General features: G+C 44.2%; 2 protein-coding genes across 2 annotated transcripts in view; one reads left to right on the plus strand and one right to left on the minus strand.

Annotated features, from left to right (window-relative positions):
• The window catches only part of LOC306917220 (uncharacterized protein), a gene marked incomplete at its 3' end in the record, with an annotated part of 57,766 nt that overhangs the window by 6,361 nt on the left and 31,534 nt on the right, over positions 1-19,871 (minus strand). The window lies entirely within an intron of this gene.
• LOC306916909 (gap junction alpha-1 protein-like) lies at positions 317-9,745 on the plus strand. The gene is made up of 7 exons (XM_079495000.1): positions 317-613; positions 1,079-1,157; positions 1,823-2,068; positions 4,678-4,764; positions 5,445-5,540; positions 6,421-6,783; positions 7,937-9,745. The coding sequence occupies exons 2-7, from the start codon at positions 1,089-1,091 to the stop codon at positions 8,282-8,284; spliced, it is 1,209 nt and encodes a 402-aa protein (XP_079351126.1). The 5' UTR covers positions 317-613; positions 1,079-1,088; the 3' UTR covers positions 8,285-9,745.

Consider the following 19,871-nt stretch of genomic DNA (forward strand, 5'->3'; position numbering starts at 1 on the left):
TCTCTGGTCCAGGGCTGCCAACTTGCCAGTTGGACTGTGAGAACACAGGATTGTTTTAGGGGGTGGGAAGGATACTCCCCAAGCGTGGTGTGACTACTGGGGTCTGTCTGGGAGTCCCGGACCACCTGGAACCGTCTCGAGGACCACTGGTGGTCCCCGAACCACAACCACAGCAGAGGAACGCTGCTGAAATACCACTCGAATACAGTAGATGGCGACAAAGTCTAATTTTTGTGGTCCCTCCCCAACCACATCTGGATGCGTTCAGAGTTCAGACGCTGGAGAGGTGGAAAAAACAGAGAGGCGGAGGAAGCCAGCCAGAGGCTGCTGAGCTGAACTCACAACGTCAAGGAATAGATGACGAAGACAACTCTCTGAACTGAATGAAACCGCATTTTTTTTAACTGAACAGTCAGAGTCCAGTGACTTTCCCGTCCGTGTCTGGATTAACAAAAACAAACAAACAAAACTTATACGATGGACTGGTTTTCAGGCTGACACCAGCAGACCAGCTCGACGGAACCCGACCAACTTTTTCTACCAAAAAAAACCTTTTTATTGGAGTGAAGCGGACATCGTGTGATCCCGTTATTACTGGGTCTCTGCCTGCCAGGTTAGTTACTGACTGACTTATTCAACGCTTTATATTACAATTTAAATCCTCAGACGTTTACGAACGGTATATTTGACGTTTCCAGCTCCCGGATATTTAGTTGTTACTGGAACTCGTGACATTAAAGAAAATCAAGAAATAAACTCCGATGATCGTAGTTTGGCCGCTACAGACCAGATTTGAGACCAGACACGTAGCCTGAAGTTGTAAGAAGAAATTCAAGAGAAAATAACTTAGAAAACCGCAAAAAAAAACCCTGTTGTGATGTATGTAGTTTAAATTAATCGATATATATACATATGATCAATGTTTCATTCGAGGTAAAATAATAACACTTTTCGGTATTGTTTATTGTTTTCTCTAGCTAATTCTGTCCTCAGGATTTTTTTTATAACATTAGCATTTAGCAGTTTTTAAGTGACTCTCTCTCTCTCTCTCTCTCTCTCTCTCTCGCTCTCCCTATAGTGAGTGAAGGATGGGTGACTGGAGCGCCCTGGGCAAGCTGCTGGACAAGGTCCAAGCATACTCCACCGCTGGAGGAAAGGTCTGTCAGTGCATCTAAAGCCACAGTCCCCCATCAATCAACAATCTGAATGATACAAAAACATTAGCACAATGCAGTACTTTTACATTAATGTTGTAGGCTACTAGGCCTACTACTACGCTACTACTAATCATCATCATCATATTTCTCATCTTTCTCCTGGATTCTCATTCATCTCTGTCTCTCTTTCTTAGTTTTTGTCTGTCTGTCTGTCTGTCTGTCTGTCTGTCTGTCTGTCTGTCTGTCACTCACTCACTCACTCACTTGTGTTGCCTTGATAAAATGACTGTATTTGAAATAGCCTATAGTTTTTTGAGGGGCGGTGCTCTTATCATCATACATCATCACATTCCGGCCAATCACTTTTGACGTCCTCACTTTTCTGTCCTCACTTCTTTTTATCCTCACTTTTTAAGCTCCCAGCCAATCAAATCATCGCTATGGGGTACACACACACACACACACACACAAAGCTGGGCAAAAACAGGATCCCACTTGTTCCGTCATGTGGCAGCCAAGTCTATGGACTTTTAATGTTTGCTTTAAGCAGTGAGGTCACGCGGCTAGCGACAGTTATGGGAGCCCCTCACTTCACACGAGGGATGATTGATTTTAAACAAAATATTTGTTAAAAAATAAGCAAATAAAAAAAATCTCTCTTCCAGGTGTGGCTGTCGGTGCTCTTCATCTTCCGCATCCTGGTGCTGGGCACGGCCGTGGAGTCTGCGTGGGGGGACGAGCAGTCTGCGTTCCACTGCAACACGGCGCAGCCGGGCTGCGAGAACGTGTGCTATGACAAGAAGTTCCCCATCTCCCACGTGCGCTTCTGGGTGCTGCAGATCATCTTCGTCTCCACGCCCACGCTCCTCTACCTCTGCCACGTCTTCTACCTGATGCACAAGGAGGAAAAGGTGGGTGTTTTTCGGGGCGGGGGGGTGGGGGGGGTGGGGGCGGGGGGGGGGGGGGGTGGCGGCTGGATGTGCGGCAGGGCTGCTGTCATGATTACACATTTAAGTTTGACGATTAATTGTCACACAAATAATTGCGATTAGGTTTTTTGCATTGAACGTTGGAACGTTACAAATTGTATTTCTGTTTGCCTTTTAGGCTTCGGAATCACAAATTGCACAGGGCAGATATGACAAATAATTTAAATATACAAAGAAATCACTGACACATTTAATGTGTCAGTAATTTCCAAAAAATTTACAAAATAGCAGAAATAGTTGATCTACAAGCTTACAACACATATCTTCGTGACGTGTTGTAAGCTTATAGATCTTCTATTAAAAAATTTAAATAAAAGAATCAACATGGAAACGATTGACGATAGAGGGTATGCGCATGACATCATCATCATACCAGGAAGTTATGCGGAAATGCCTACTGAGTGGCAAAACACTACTTTCTAGCCTTGACAGCCCATACATCCAAACAGAAAAGTCATATTTGATTGCATTACATTACTTTAATCAACATTAAATTAACTTTGTCACTCACTTTGCCACTCGATCTGCCATTCACTTTATGCATGCGCATATACCCTCTATTACGCAAAAATAATTGCGATTATTAAATCTTTTTTATGTCAAGGACACCGAAAATGAATTATCAGTGGTGGAAAAAAGTACTCTAATTTTGTACTTGAGTAAAGGTTCTGATAACACAATGTAGGAATACTCTGTTAGAAGTAAAAGTCTGGTATTCAAAACAAAAGTACAAAAGTATTGGCATCAAAATGTACACAGCCGTGTGGAGTGAGGGGCGCTCTTATCATCATACATCATCTCATTCCGGCCAATCACAATTCGTGTCCTCAGTACACAATGTACACAAACCCTCAAAGCTGGACATAGGAGGGGCTAGTGCCCCTCAAAAATGTACTTATCGCTGTTAAAATGTATCGTTACACCCCTAGTAGAAGTCCATATTTGGGCAAGTCTAGAGTAGACTCTATGATGTCTATGAGGAATGACCGCATGTTTGGGAAAGTGCATGGCAGTCATCTATGAAACTATACATATCTTTGTTGTATGACTAGATTTTTCTATGAATGTCGGTGGTCTATGTCTCATCTATGCCTCCATCTTTGGGAAGGTCTATGATTTCACTTGTCTATGAGCTGTTTATGACTCTGTATTTGGTGGCTGATATTTCAGCCATTGAAAATTAAAGTTAAAACTAATATTTCCCAAAAATATAAAACATTATGTGGGGAAAAAAATAAATGCATGGAGGTACAGTACTTCCTTGACCTACTGGCAGTTTGCACAAGAAATGTAGGTACGGATTAGTGGTTTGGGAGATTAGCCGACACACATCCAAAAACTTCCCCAATTGTGGAGATAATTAATGTTATTTGAGCCTTCATCATAGTCCGTCGGTCACATTTTGATAACTGTGTCACTGTCTAACAACACTGTGTTAAACGGTGACTGTAAGGGGGTACCCTGTATGACAGTGCCGCTTCACACAAATAACAGATTTTCGGCATCTCCCCCACACACACACACCCTGGGTGTCCCCGGACCCCACTTTGAGAACCACTGTTCTAAAGTTTATTCTGATTTGTGATGCAAATTCATCATCCAAAGTGACTGTGTTTACTTGGACCCGACACAGGTCCTCTTTGTCATATAAACATCCAACGTGGCTGGCTGCCTTCCTGCTCCAAACGTCAAACTCGTGTCATAGTATTGCATCTCACATCAACACGTACTTCCACATATTTAAGTTTGATACGTTTTGTAATATTTAACTTTACTTCCATAATGGACGTCAATAGAGCTCTGGTAGGGCTAATTTGGAGTCATAGATAGATGATGTAATGACCGATGCCATACTGTAGATCAAGGGTTCTAAAATTGACATCCGGGGAGTCGGGGACCCCCAGGGGTCATCGACGTGGGTCCAAAATGTGTGAACATCACAATCAGTGTAACTACATTAATCCTATTTCATAGTTCGGAAATGTTCTCTTCTGGGGGTCCCTGGCATACAATCCTGTCAGATGGGGGTCCACAGCTTGTTTGCAGCAGTGGCCCTTGACATGATAATGTTTGTAAATACCGGTAACTGAGGTCACTGGCTGTCCACATGAAGTTCCAGTTCCACAGATCCAGAGGATCCTCAGACAATATCTAGTCTCACACAGTGGTGTAAAGTAACTAAGTACAGTACGTCAACTCAAGTAGTGTACGTAATTTTGAGGTTTTATTCTTTTTCTTTTTTTTTTACTTTACTTGAGGTTGTCCAATGTTCAGTACTTTTACTTCTACTCCACTACATTTCAGAGGCAAAATATTCTACTTTTAATCCACTACAATTAGTTGACAACTTTAGTTACTTGTTCCAAAACATACATTAACCACTTCAGCCCCTACATACGGTAGAGTTCTGGCATTTGAAAATAGCCGATCTACAAGCTCACAATTGTGAGCTTTTAAGATCGGCTATTTTCTAAGGATTCTATTTGAGAACTTGTGAAATGGGACCTTCATTGAGGTTTTGTGTCTTGCAGTTGAGGATCAAGGAGGAGAGGCTGAGGGAGATCCAGGGCAGAGGAGAAGATGTGGAAGTTATGCTCAGGAAGCTCGAGCTGAAAAAGGTCGGTCATATTGTCACGTTTTACTTTTAGTCCTAGAACACTAAACAATTATGTTTATGTTATTTTCATAATGTTGTCATTAATGTCTGAGGTGGGTGGGGTCATTGGGTACCTTCAGGATGCTCAGTGACATCATAGAAGTATAGGGGTGTTTCCCTGCCCACATCCCTGGTTTTTTCTACAGGCTTTTTCTACCTACCAAAACGCTCGCCCCAAAACTTAGTCGCCGGGGCAAATCCGGTATTCCTAAAACATAACCTCAGTAAACTATGCCTAACTAACCTTATTCCTAACCTTAACCTCAGTAAAACTATGCCTAGAACTAACCTTATTCCTAAACGTAACCTCAGTAAAACTATGCCTAACCCTAAACGTATTTCTAACCTTATATCCCTCAGTAAAACAAACCCAAGAACATCTGGGGTGGGCGAGCGGTCAGCGAAGAAAATGGGGGCGAACGCGTTTTGGGGCGAGCCTTCCGGTTACCAATCTAACTACTTCATAATATGTGCTACTGATGTGATGTAATGTTGCTTTGATACACGTATGAAGTTGTATATTTACAGCATTGTTTATGTCTTTGTCGTTTGGTGGCCCAGTTCATCCTCGTCCGCATCTCCTCCCTTTTATACGTTTATGATTTGATTACATTTTCATTATTGTTATGATTTCTCACCAAGATAAAGTACGGCATTTGGGACCATGGAAAGATCAAGATGAAAGGGCCTCTGTTGAGAACCTACATCCTCAGTATCATCCTCAAGTCCGTCTTGGAGGTGGGCCAACTTTTCTTTTTAATATACCGTGTATGACATTGTCGCTGTCGGGCGGGAAAATGTGTACCTCCATATTTAATCTCTGGTTGTTTTCCATAAATGAATGCCCCAATGTATACTTTGTTGCATGACAGTGTCACACAAAAGTAGCAACAATGTCCGATCTACTAGCTAGTAGCTGTCCGATCTACTAGCTAGTAGCTTAGTGCATCGCCATCACCATCTTTTATTTTAGCTGTTTTCTTCACATGCCCAAGATAGGGATGCCAGGTTGTAAGTGGATTTTATAAACATTTGATTTAACCAATGAAAAGTATTAACGAAGAGCTTGTGACCAAATCATAACTAGATTGTATCCAAAATTTGAACACATTCTTGGGGAAAAAAAGTTTAACTACGTTAACTCTGGGATGAAAATCGCAGATCTTCAACCTCACAATGTACCATGACGATGCGACACATTGTGAGCTTCGTACTTAAGCTATGTAGTTTGTCATGAGGGCTGTCCCCGTCTGTGAGACTGCGATAGAGAATCATTCCATTTAGGCTGTGGGGGGTGCTATACAGTCTGATTTAACATATACTTGCTTGGTTTGTACTGTATCGTATTGTTTTCAAACTACGGTATTTGTTAATTAATATAACAAATTAGGCCAAGTAAAATAATGGAAAAAATAAACATCCACTAGAGATTGGTAGTCGACTAAGACTCCCTTGAGGTCAAGCCATAATGCTTAAGTGGTCAAGATATGAAAACAAAACTGTGTGGAAACATCCCTCACAATTCAGGCCTTTTTTTGTTCATTTCATGGCGGTGTTACTGTGCACGTGTCCTCTTCAAAGCGTCCCTTCCTTCACACAGCTGTGTTCCTCTCTGCAGGTGGCGTTCCTGACGATCCAGTGGTATGTGTACGGCTTCACGCTGGTGGCGCGCTACGAGTGCGACTGCGACCCCTGTCCGCACACGACCGACTGCTTCCTGTCGCGCCCCACCGAGAAGACCATCTTCATCATCTTCATGCTGGTGGTGTCGCTGGTCTCCATCGTCCTCAACGTCATCGAGCTCTTCTACATCTCCATCAAGCGCGTCAAGGACAAAATGCGGAGCAACTACCCCCCAGGGACCCCCGGCCGGAATGTGGCGTACCAATACTACAACGGCTGCCCGCCACCGTCCGCCCCCATGTCCTACAACCTGGCCACAGCCGAGAAGGGCAACTCATGCAGCAACTACAACAAGCAGGTAAGACTGCAACATTCGTTATCGTATCGTTATCGAGGTATGAACATGCACAATATCAGTATCGCAAATCGAGATATTGTCGATATATATCAATATATCGTCGATATATTGATATATCAGCGATATATCGTCCACTTCAAAAGCCAGCAACATCCCTCTGTTTTAGCCCTGGTCCAGTGCGTTAGCGAACTCACTAACACACTTTTTTGAATAGTGTTTAGTTTTCAACGTTACACTTAAAATATAGAATATGACATTTTAATGGTAATATCGTATCGATGTTGCAATCAGGGACAAATTAGCCATTGGGCCAGTGGGGCCGTGGCCCAGGGGCCCTTGGCTCTCAGGGGCCCTTCGCCGCGCAGTACTAGGTTTGACGCCCTGAAAAGGACTCCTGGGGTCCTTCATTGGCCATTGATTTAGTTAAATTTAGGTCAAAAACATGATAAAAACACAAAAATGTTGCACGCACGCGCGCTAGGGGGCCCTGCAAACATTACCGGCCCATGGGCCCTCGTGTGGGTTAATCCGTCCCTGGTTGCAATATTGGGCATAAATACCGAGATATGAAATGTTGTCCTTATCGTGCAGCCCTATAAGCAGACCAGTAGTGTTGATTTTGTAGACTAAATTAAGCAAAAACTAAGCTATGATGGCTAAAACTGAGACTAAATACAATTTTGTCAACAAAAAAAACTAGACAAATTTTATGTTTGGGAGGGACTAGTGGAGAAGAGATCCAGCAGAACTAAGACAAGTCGTCATGGGTGTGCACGGGTGTCCGAAAATAGGTGATCTACAAGCTCACAACGCGTCACGCTGCGACGTGTTGTGAGCTCAGAGACCGATAATAGCTGATCAGGCCAGCTATTAGACCGAAAATACCGTAGCTGAGCTACAAGCTCAGAAAGCACTGCGCTGCGGCTAGCTGTGAGCTTGTAGATGAGCTAGTATTTTCGGCATGCAGCGAAGTGAAAATCACGGCCCACCAAAAATAAACTTCAGTAGACCAAATCAACTGCAGATTTAGTCGACTACAACGAGATGTTGCAGGTGTCTGCAACATGACTTAAAAACGAAACAAAATTGTATTCAAAAGACTACGACTTAAAAACTAAATCAAAATGTGCTGTCAAACTCCAACACCGTACAGGCCAGTGAGCAGAACTGGACCAACTTCAGCACGGAGCAGAACCAGCTGGGCCAGCGGGCGGGCGGAGGAGGAGGAACCGGAGGCGACGGCACCAACGACCACCATCACCACCACAACAACAACAACAACGACAGCAGCGACTGCCACAGCCACCAGGGCTTCCCCGGCTCGCAACACCCGCGCAGCTTCCAGAACTCCAACTGTCACCCACCGCTGCCCGGATGCTACGACCTTCCGGAGAAGGTAGGCTCCGGCGGCGGGAAGGAGTTCCACATGCTGAAGCAGCCGGACAACAGGCCGAGCAGTCAGGCTAGCAGCCGTGCGCGGCCCGACGACTTGGATATTTAAAAATTTGGGAAGACGACTGCACTTTTGCGATCGAGGCCAATTCGGATCCCCGACGTCGTCGTGTTTTTAGGGGGAAGGGCTGCGTGGGGGAGAAACACTGTTATTGTAACGCCGCAAAGGTGAGGTGACACACGGCGGCTCCCAGACTTGGTTCTTTGGTTATTGATTGAGATACTCTTTGGACCGCTGGCGTCTGAGTAGAGCGGAGACGATCGGGGCTGCACATGGATTTGCAGGAAAGGAAACCCCTCCCAGCGCAGCACAATGAGAGAATCCCCCTTTTTGCTTCCTGGATCTCCGTTTCCTGCTGGGCAAAACACTCCTCCTGGGCATTTTCAGTGTGAACCGTTTCGGGCCTTTGTTAATTTTTTTGGATGGCGACAACAGAGGATATTTATCAAGACTTTGAGACAATGTAAGAGTACCTCCTCCCATCGAGAGGATGAGTCATGTTCTCCCGAGGAGAATATAAACTGTGCTTGCGAGCGAAAGTGCCTTTTTGACATGATGGGAAAATGACGAGGCTTTGTCGGTATATCTTGTTTTCTTTCTTTTTTTATTTTTTTATACTTCTTTCAAAGTTTGCACTTCCTGTTTGAAGCCATTGTCCAGAGAACGATGAGTTCTTCCCTTATGGAGGGAGCACAGTAGTGGCTCCAGTTCTCACAATGACTCTGAGGACTTGGACTGTATCAATAGACTGTTTTCACCGGCAAGGCCTTTTTCTTTTAACAAATAATAATGTTAATTGTGAGCGTGATTCATTGAGACGTTTCTTGTGTGGGCCGGCCTGGCTGGCACCCACAAAGTTAACTGTACAGGAGCCCGTCTCATACCAGCACACACAATAAAAACCTAAATGAAACACCCACAGTTAACGTTATTATTACCTTCAGCTGCGTTTACACGTTACAATGTATGCTGTGATAAGGGTCTATTGTTGAACATTTTGGTTCTTGGCAGGAGACCATGGGAAATACTTGATGTTCGCGTAACATTCCAAAACACAAAAAAATATATATATTTGTAGTTGGCGTTTTTTTTCCAATGCCATACTTTATTTAATTCACAACAATCAGAAGTCCTTTGATGCAAAATTATTATTTGAGTGATTGAATGATTAGCTTGACTAGTGCCTGTATATTTATTAGAACATACAACTATGTGGGAGAGCTTTTGCAATTTTTATTCCCGTTATTTTTATTAGTGTAATATATTTGTCCTGATAAACTTTGAATGAATGCCGTTTGTTTGGAAGCAAATTTCTCTCCCTGCAAGTTACCCAGTGCAAATCCTTTGTTCATGTTTAATATTATTATTATTATTATTTGTATTATTATATGGATCGTCTTTAGAATGACTGTGTTATACTGCTAACTGGATTATGCGTTTTGTTTTAGTATACACAATCCAGACAAAACTACAACAACAAAGTCATAAAAGAATGTTTCCAAAGCTGAATTTGATTTAAGTTTGTTTAATCCACCTTGCACAAGAGCACATGCAGTGACCTGAAAACCTCCATTTCATGTGAGGGTACAATGCAATGAAAACATTGAATTAACCAACTGATCTACAAGCTCACAACGCGTCACGTACGTTGTGTCACATTGCGAGCTTGTAGATCGGCTATTGATGGTGAACTTTCCCCCAATAATAGGGATGAAGTTATTTTCATATGTCCTATAATGCAGTAGTTCCCAATGTGGGGTCCGGGGACCCCCAGGGGTCCTTGAAGGAGTTCCAGGGGGTCCCCAGCTAAATGATAGTTTGGAACCAAATGGACACTTATGGGTCTGTAACTCTGAGAGTGTACAAATGGAACCAAATGGACCCTAACCAGTCCATTTGGTTCCATTTGTACACTCTCAGATTTAAATTTACATCGATAAATTGGGGGTCCCAGAGATAGAAATGCCATTAAATGGGGGTCCGTAGACTAATGCATGTCAAACTGGAGGTCCTTGAAATTAAACGGGTTGAGAATCACTGCTAGAGCCATACAAATCTTCTCTTATGGGGGTCTGTGGCATATCTTTTCAAATGGGGGGTCCGTGGGCCAATTAGTGTCAATTTGGGGGTCCTTGACATGAAAAAGTTTGGGAACCACTGCTATAATGGAAACTGATATTCTATCCCCTATCTATGGGGATAGAATATCTACGAGTGTAATTTAGGGGCACCTTTGGAGTCCCGAGTCGAAAAGGTTTGAGAAAAGAGGTTTGCTCTAGTTAAATGAAAAGTTGGGTGATATTTAAATGATTTTTGGTTAAAACAAATAGTGTCTGTCGTCCAGATCTTTAATAAACAGTACATTTTCAGGTGGGTTGCCCAGTTTCGGCCAATCTGGAGAAAGTGCCCATTTATCATAGTGTTCCAGTTCCAAATTTGTCTGCTAACTTCATTGTGTCATCACTTCCAATTTCACTTGTTTATCCTGTATCCTGTGTGAGTAATCTTTCCTGATTTGATCAAATTAGTATCCCAAGTTCCCAACCTGAAAATTAATTTTATGTTGACTAAACGAAAAGAGCTGCAGAGACATGGAGACTCATGTTACTGAACAAACACTCCATAGCAATGATTACTGTGAGAAACTATTTAACACAAATAGCACGTACCCTACCTTTAACACTGAGGATTTCTAGTGTATATTAAGTTAAGTGTCTGCATACTAGTGTAACAGTACGTTTTAACAGCGGGAGACCTTAGAGACCAACGCCGAGCGTCGCTTGTATCTTTTCGGCCGACGTTCCTCCGCCCACGTTTCGACCATCGCCTGTTCGCCTGCTATCGCCTCTATCGCCAGTAGTTGCCGGGTCCCATTAACAAATAATGCACTTCCGGAAAATTCGTCTGGCTGTCGCCCGCTGTTAAAACATACTGTTAGGCAACAGGTCTGACCTGATTATTTTGTGAATAATGTATGTACGATATCTGACAGTCCCACAAATAGGCTAGTGATTGTCAAAGTTGGGTGTAGGGGCCTCCAGATGTCCTTGAAGGGCTTTCCAGTGTTTCCCCACATAAATTAGTTAAGGAACTAAATGGAACCTTAAAATGTCTGCAACTCTCTGAGTTAAACAGTTTGAGAAGAATTATGTCACAATAGAGAATCTACATTCATCTTAAGAATGTTTTTTATATCCTTGGGAGTGCTTCACAGGCATGTGTTACAGTGTTTCATATCTCTCCATATCTATTTTCTTGAGACCTAGTTTTTCTAGTTATTCTGCATATCCTCATTCAAGGACATATGGCCTCCACAAAGTATTTCCAAGTGTCTATCTGCACCTGTGTGACATCTGATTATACACACGGTTCTATCAGTAGGCCTATGCATGCACTACTTTCTGACCCCTGCAGTATACACATGCAGTATACTGTATCTTCTTGCTAACAATGGTCTGCTACCTCCTAGGGATAGCCACCCCCTGTAAACAACTGGTCTGCTACCTCCTAGGGCTAGCCACCCCCTGTAAACAACTGGTCTGCTACCTCCTAGGGCTAGCCACCCCCTGCAAACAACTGGTCTGCTACCTCCTAGGGCTAGCCACCCCCTGTAAACAACTGGTCTGCTACCTCCTAGGGCTAGCCACCCCCTGTAAACAACTGGTCTGCTACCTCCTAGGGCTAGCAACCCCCTGTAAACAACTGGTCTGCTACCTCCTATGGCTAGCCACCCCCTGTAAACAACTGGTCTGCTACCTCCTAGGGCTAGCCACCCCCTGTAAACAACTGGTCTGCTACCTCCTAGGGCTAGCCACCCCCTGTAAACAACTGGTCTGCTACCTCCTAGGGCTAGCCACCCCCTGTAAACAACTGGTCTGCTACCTCCTAGGGCTAGCCACCCCCTGTAAACAACTGGTCTGCTACCTCCTAGGGCTAGCCACCCCCTGTAAACAACTGGTCTGCTACCTCCTAGGGCTAGCCACCCCCTGTAAACAACTGGTCTGCTACCTCCTAGGGCTAGCCACCCCCTGCAAACAACTGGTCTGCTACCTCCTAGGGCTAGCCACCCCCTGTAAACAACTGGTCTGCTACCTCCTAGGGCTAGCCACCCCCTGTAAACAACTGGTCTGCTACCTCCTAGGGCTAGCCACCCCCTGTAAACAACTGGTCTGCTACCTCCTAGGGCTAGCCACCCCCTGTAAACAACTGGTCTGCTACCTCCTAGGGCTAGCCACCCCCTGTAAACAACTGGTCTGCTACCTCCTAGGGCTAGCCACCCCCTGCAAACAACTGGTCTGCTACCTCCTAGGGCTAGCCACCCCCTGCAAACAACTGTGGGCTAGGAGCGTGTTGCTCATCCTGAGAACTGTGCTTTTTGATCTGTATTGGTCTGAATGGGGAATCTTAGCAATGATATTAATTTACTCAGCTAACTGAAGAGCCAGTAGAGATTGTGTTTTCTCCACATTTTGCCAAGTCCTCCCCTGAGAAGAACCAGAGCAGACTATTCAAAATGTCAAGGTGCTCCACGAAGCGTGCCCTGTGTGCGTGCGTGCGTTTGTGTGTGTGCGTGCACAATTGCACATGTGCGTGTGTGTGTGTGTGTGTGTGCATGCATGCGTGCGTGTGTGTGTGCGTGCTAAGTACACAATGTTCATAAAAGTTCATATCCTTGAATCTCTTGTTGGCCGGTTAGTTTTTTGGTAGTCAGACAGTTTAAGAGCAGCATTCTCCAAAGACTGAAAACGAGTAATGCTGCATAATAGACCATAGTGTGGAGAACTTTGTGTTAATGATCTATTAATTAACTACACCCCACCCCCCCAGAATAGGGGGAAACATATTTGACAAGATTACATTTACAAGCTTGTTGTGAGCCTGTAGATGAGCTATTTTCATGAAGAGGGTAGAGTACCTAGAGCCCCTTTTGGTGTTTTTTTCAGGGGGGTCCCTGGAACATCCTATTTTCAGATGGGGGTCGGCGGCGGCCAAATACATATAGTTTTTGGGGTCCTTGACATGAAATAGTTAGAGAACCACTGATATAGAAACATTTTTTCGGCCTCAGGTCTAAATGGGTTTAAGTGGTGATGGATCAGATTTGTAGCTACTGTAGATTAACCTGCAAAACGGTAAAGGGTGGGCGTCACCGTGTCATTAGTCCGACGGCTCATTGTTCCGACGACGCGTTGGTCCGACTCACGCATTACTAACCCTATCTCTAACCGCACACGGAAGCTACGTAGTCGGAGTAATGGGATGTCGGAGTTGTGGGCAGTCCCCAAATGGTGTTATATGTTACGTAGGTATAGCACCTTTAACCAAAGCGCTTTACATTGTGCATTACATTCACCCATTCACACTCCGACAGTGGAGGAAACCATGCGAGGCCCCAACCTGCTCATCGGGAGCCGTTAGGGGTGTCTTGCTCAAGGACACTTTGAGAGTCACAGGGTGAGCCCACGGTAACCGGGAACCAATCCAATTCCCATGGGTATATATATATATGACAGCATAGTCTGTAGGTGCAAAATGCCTTCAGCGATTAGGCTTCGAATACCGGTGACCACACTATTGGTGCCATTCCCCTGCTCTCCGCACTGCCTCAATGTCATTATCAAAACAATTGTGTTAAATTCTAAAACAGACAACTAGAAGTTCAAGTCGTTGTAAACCATAGTAGGCCTATAACACTATGTTTGGACTCAATTGGAACAGAATTTGGCCTGCCTGGTTCTTTTTTATGGCCAGCCGACGCATTAGAGAAATACTTTGGGGTGTACAGAAAATTAATTGCAGATGTACGACGGTCAAACCGCAGTACGGCCGACATGTATAGCACCGTTTCACCGACTCCTGTCCATGACGCACACAGAGCTCCCAGCTGGCACTCAAACCCTCAAGCCAAATTCCAATACCCCAAATCTCGGCCACTCGCTCACTCACACTCGGTCACTCCAGCATGGCAAATTGTGGTGAAATTGGTGACCTGCCAAAATATGTGACCATCTTGTGGACTTCACACAACTTACATGGAAGTCTTTAAATACATGGCCTAAATACAGTTAGGTTGAACTCTGCTAATGAACAAACTGCAACAATTTACATAAGGACACTAACATTATGTGATTGTCTACACAATTGTCACATATTTCCGCAGGTCACCAATTCCACCGTAACACCACCATGCTGGAGTGAGCGAGTGTGAGTGAGCGAGATTTGGGGTGTTGGAATTTGGCTTCAGTCTGACCGCTAAGGCAGTGGTTTCAAACCATTTTCATAACAAGGTCCATAGTTTTTTAGATGATCATTTTTTAAAGATTTAGCCTCACAGACCCAAGACATAGATTATTTTGTTGTATAAGATTTTGTCCACAATTCCATGCTGTATTGATGTGGTACCATAGGAGAGATAACAGGCAAACGTTGATGAAAATAACAATTCTTAATAATAATGATAATTCATGCAACTCTGAGAGTGTACATAATGCAACCAAATGGACGCATACTTGGTTACATTTGTACACTCTGTCAGACTGAATTGGCCACTGTGTAGTAGTACCAGAATCTTTACCTATAGACCTAAACGTCTGTGTCTCGGTCCATGCAGACAAGAGTACCGATCCGATAACAGTGTGTAACTTAAAAATAAAATCTAGGACAGTGGTTCTCAAAGTGGTGGTCCAGTGACTTTCTCGGGTTCCTTGAGGGGGTTTCGAATGGACCCTTGCAGGTCTGTAACTCTGAGAATGTACAAATGGAACCAAATGGACGAGCAGGGCTTGGCAACTCAAATCCTTGCTTCTGTGGGTCCCTGGAACAAAATATTTGAGTTTGGGGATCTCAAAATATATTCTGGGGGTCCTTGACATGAAGAGGTTTGAGCACCACTGATATAGCAACATTTCTTTTCTGTCTCAGGTCTTACTGGGTTAAAAAAAAAAACTAAAAGGTTCATAGTGTACATACAGAGCATAGTCACCAGAGCTATCATTTCATTTCAACATTATTCATTTTATTATATGCGTTCTTGATTAGGAAAGAATAGCATAGAAACAGAAAGAGAATGAAACATTCTGCCTGGCAGAATGGCACAGGCTCTGAGACATGCCCATTATCACAATAGTGTTTCCAAGCGGCACAAAGTGCCACGGAGCGGAGGGAACATTGTTCTTGTTTCTTTTTAGTCTAGAGTGTTAGCTGGCAGCACATTATTTGCCCAGGCTGCGTGTTGGTGCCAAACTGTGGCCCGGACCGACCGGACCCCCTCCTCGTGCGCACACAGCTGAGCAGCGCCTGGCTGAGACAGTACTAAAAAAAATGGAGTGCAGAAATCCAGCCATGCCTTGCTTCCACCCTCCCTGCCTGCCTCAGCTATTTATCCACTATGCTAAACAAAAACATGTGTCTGGCAGACAGCGAGGGCACTGAGCCACCCTGTGGCTGTGTGTGTGTGTGTGTGTGTGTGTGTGTGTGTGTGTGTGTGTGTGTGTGTGTGTGTGGCTGTGTGTGTGTTCCTGCGTGCCTGCACGCATGTGTGGCTGGCTGTGTGCGTAAATGCGTATGTGTGGCTGTGCTTGTGTGCGTAGGTATTTGCATGTGTGTGTGTGTGTGTGTGTGTGTGTGTGTGTGTGTGTGTGTGTGCGCGGCAGGGCACGGGGCTGCCGGCCACATCTGGAGAGGGTGGAGAGAGAGAGAGAGAGAGAGAGATGGAGAGAAGGAACGAGGAATAGAGGAGAGGAGTGGTTGAGAGAGAGGAGAGATTGAGAGAGAGTTTTGTCGTGCGGTGCAGGATTTGCAGAGTCACTCATACGGACTCTGAAATGCTCTGTAACACCCACAACTCTTCATCTTGGATAGTTAAAAAAAAAGACAGAAAGAAAAGAAAAGAAAAGAAAAGGGAAAACAGTTTGGACGTCAGTGCAGACTTTCAGGGGAATTGTGAAAAGAATAAAAGGACCAACAGACCTCCCCAGTTCCCACCACGTGCTCCTTTACACAAAAACCTGATCCCTGGAACAAAATATTTTGAGATAGGGGTCGGCGGCCAAATACATAAAGTTTGGGGTCCAGTCCTTGACAAGAAAAGGTTTGAGCACAACTGATAATAGAGACATACGTTTTTTCATAAAACTGTTAGCATTTAGTACTAGTAGACATTTGTAGAACCGGCCTCAAGCCTTAAATTAAGCACACATTGTCAGACACAGCTGAGGTTGTGTAGTTTCAGCTGACGTCCATCCTTTGGATTAAATATACCACGCTGTGAGAATGGCCGTTTTTAGCGGTTGGAAGCAGTACAGAGGCATGGATAAGTTGAACCAGGTGTATTCATTCAAACACCAACCAATACAACATGGACCAAGGTCCAATTCTGTCACGATCTTGGCCTTGGCTTGACATGGTGATGTCCAACTTTCCACACAGAGCTCAATCTGACAAATGCCAGCCTTTTATACACAGCTGAAGGCTAATGAGCCTGGACTGTTCCATTTAAAGGGGTGTATTCGAAATCTAAAACATATAAACATACAATGAATGCATAAACCCACATCAATTATATTACAAAACTCTTAAGAACTACAACAATACTTGAGTCTTTATCCCCACTATACTACAACATCATATCATCTACATATCATCAATAGCAAAAGCGCATCTCCCCCCCATCTGACATCCTGACTATGGTCCAGGCGTCCAGCCCAATCTAACAATGAAACACTATTTAAACATATTGCACTCTCTCCATGTTGCACTAAGGTGAACTGTGCAAATTACTAAAAGTGCAAATGTGCTGTGCAAATGTCATTCAATAAATAAGGGCTATATGTGTGCAAACACGAGTAACAGAGGACCTCTCTCTGTATACACACACACACACACACACACACAAGCACACACGTACAATACAATTTTGTCTTTTACTCAAGACATTTTGAATTCTGGACTTTTACTTGTAACAGAGTTGTTCTACATTGCAGTATTGATACTTTTACTTGAGTAAAAAATGTGAGTACTTTTTCCACCCCTGCCTCAAAGTAACTAGGCAGCGGCTAGCAGGTAAACAATGATCTAGCGTCCGTCTAAACATCCTGTGCAGACCTCACAGGTCATCGCCTATGATCGGGTTGGGTCCGTTTTGACTCTCTCAAAGCAACCATCTCAAAACCTCTCCAAAATGATGTAATATTTTCCCATTTTTGAGGGAAAATCCTCCTATGTCCAGCTTTTTAGTGTGTGTCCAAACACCCATAACCTCTCAAAACGTGTCACTTGTGAGCTTGTAAAATGGCTATTTGTTTTTATAAATATTTTTTATCCCACGATTTTGCAACCCATTTTTCGCCCAGTGTCAATTATCTAATGTAATCATGGACGCTACACTTCCTCTGCCAACCTGGGGGGGGGGGGGGGGGGGGGCAGTTGACTGGCCTCATGCTCCCTTCTATGAATGAGGAGTCCAAGCTGCTTCTTTTCACCTGACAGGGGAGACCGAGTTCCCCGGAAGGAACACGTTATTTTCCGACCAGTTCCTTTCCCCCCCACCAGGCGCCCCGGCTGGCCAGGGGGAGGTAGTTTAGAGACCAGGATTACTGCATGTTTTTTGTGAGGGTACCTACATTAGAACTAAAACGGCTACTTCTGATAATGTTTTACAGTAGGTGGATGAAGAGATACTGAGGAGGATTCTGTCGTTGTGTACCCGGTGACTTTTTATGTCTCTCTGCAGTCTGCACCGTGTTGTCTAGCGGAGGAGAAAGGCCTGTTAAAAAAAAACACCCAACAAACAATAATGTTAATCGAGAAAATGTGTCTCTGACCAAAAACCTCTGGCGCGTTCGCCACAGACCAAATGGCGGGTGGCTTTTCATCGTCGTTACATAACAAGCGCTGCTGCGTTGCATAAGACGTGACGTTGAGTGTGAAAGGGTACGAACAAACCCAGAAAGAAGGCCCTGTTTCTGTGATTCAGACCTCGCAGTTGGCAGACTGTGCAGCTGGCACTAGACCCAGGCAGCTATGGGCCCCCACTATGTGCCTACATACACACACACACAATGAAGTCCTCCACGTTAGTTTTACTTCAAGTGTACAAAGGAATGAGGGTCCGTTTGGTTTCATTTGTACACTCTCAGAGTTAAGTTACAACTGAGGGTTTTACTGTGTGAAATGTGGAGACTAATGCTTGAAAAACTCGCTGTGCATGCGCGTGAGCGTGCGTGCGCCTGTATGAAGACCATCATGAAATGTCCTCACAAGGATAGCAACATAAGCCTCCCTAATGAGGAAACATGCGGGCCCTCACTACAATAGAGGTCTGTTCTGCAGAGCTAGGCCTTTGATCAGCCAATCAGGATTAAATTAGCACGAGGATTACGGTAAGGTAAGGGTCAGGGTTAGAAATAAGGTTAGTTCAAGGTTTGAGCGAGGGTTTAGATTTGGAATAGGTTTAATTATCCCTAAACCTATTAGCCACGTTTTACTATTTTGAAAAACATTTTTAAATAGTTCCGTTGTGAGCTTGTATCGGCTATTTGAACTATTTTAAAAAAGTTTTTTAAAAATAGTAAAAGTATTGCGACGTGGATTTGTTTGGTGATGTTTGCGAGGCGTTGCAACGTGCACGCGCAGTCGCGCACGCTGATAAATCATCTGTGTTACGTCTGTTTATCTGGCCCTGTATGCTCCGAGAAAGATGGTTATGAATAGAGGAATTAAAAGCTTTTTGCCATGCGTGTATAGTGCGTTTATATTTTGTCCCTTCCAATGTGCATAAATCCTGTGTTGTTTGAAAACAGCTTAGGAACTGACGGGTGAGTTTAATACTTGGTTTCTCTTGTTTCCCATGGAAACCCAGCCAGAGCTGAATGGGAGCCATCCGGTGAAAACACTGGTCACTTAAAGAGTTGGGGTGGGAGCGCAGCAGTGGTGGACGACAAGGTACAAAGATTCTGGGAGAGAAATAAGTCGAATATAAGAAAACAAGCCCACAAGAAGTGACTATAGGCCACATAGCCTGAGCTAACGCTAGACCTTTCTGGCCTTTCTTAGACGGTGTGGTGGGTTCTTCAGCCATTCTCCTCATTTTCCTCGCATAGCCTCGTTTGAAGTTCCACTGGTAATGATTTCCTCACGGTGTTATTTTTAGGGGTGCACACCGCTCAGAGACCTGACGTCACATCATTTGAAGCGACGCCTACGCGGAAGGGTTGACTCCCACGTTTAGGCCAGTGCAGCCCATGCGTAAAACCAGGCTTTCATTTTTCGCGCAGACGAAATGAAAGCCTGGGTATCGAGGCTATAGGCCACATGAACACTTTAAACCTACTACTGTATACAACGCGTGCACGCACGCACGCACGCACGCACGCACGCACGCACGCACGCACACACACCAAATACATTTAATTCCGGGGGTCCTTGACATGAAATAGTTTGAGAACCACTGGCATAGAAACATGTTTTTCCGAAAACTGTCATGATTTAGAAGACATTTTTACCCATTCAGGTCTAAATGGGTAAAAATAGGAAGTGATTCATTCATATTACATGTTACTCCTAGAAATGTAGTGAAGTCAAAAAGCACAATATTTATCTTTGGATAGTGGAGTGAAAGTCATCGTCATGAGTCAAG

The sequence above is a fragment of the Electrona antarctica genome, assembly GCF_951216825.1.
Source record: "Electrona antarctica genome assembly, chromosome: 24".
Lineage (NCBI taxonomy): Eukaryota > Metazoa > Chordata > Actinopteri > Myctophiformes > Myctophidae > Electrona > Electrona antarctica.

What these genes read in the sequence shown, in the direction of transcription:
- LOC306916909 (XM_079495000.1), top strand. Translation starts at nt 1,089, where the DNA reads ATGGGTGACTGGAGCGCCCTGGGCAAGCTGCTGGACAAGGTCCAAGCA. An exon ending in TGATGCACAAGGAGGAAAAG is followed by an intron (nt 2,069 to 4,677) that starts GTGGGTGTTTTT and finishes TGTGTCTTGCAG; the next exon opens with TTGAGGATCAAGGAGGAGAG. An exon ending in TCCTCAAGTCCGTCTTGGAG is followed by an intron (nt 5,541 to 6,420) that starts GTGGGCCAACTT and finishes TCCTCTCTGCAG; the next exon opens with GTGGCGTTCCTGACGATCCA.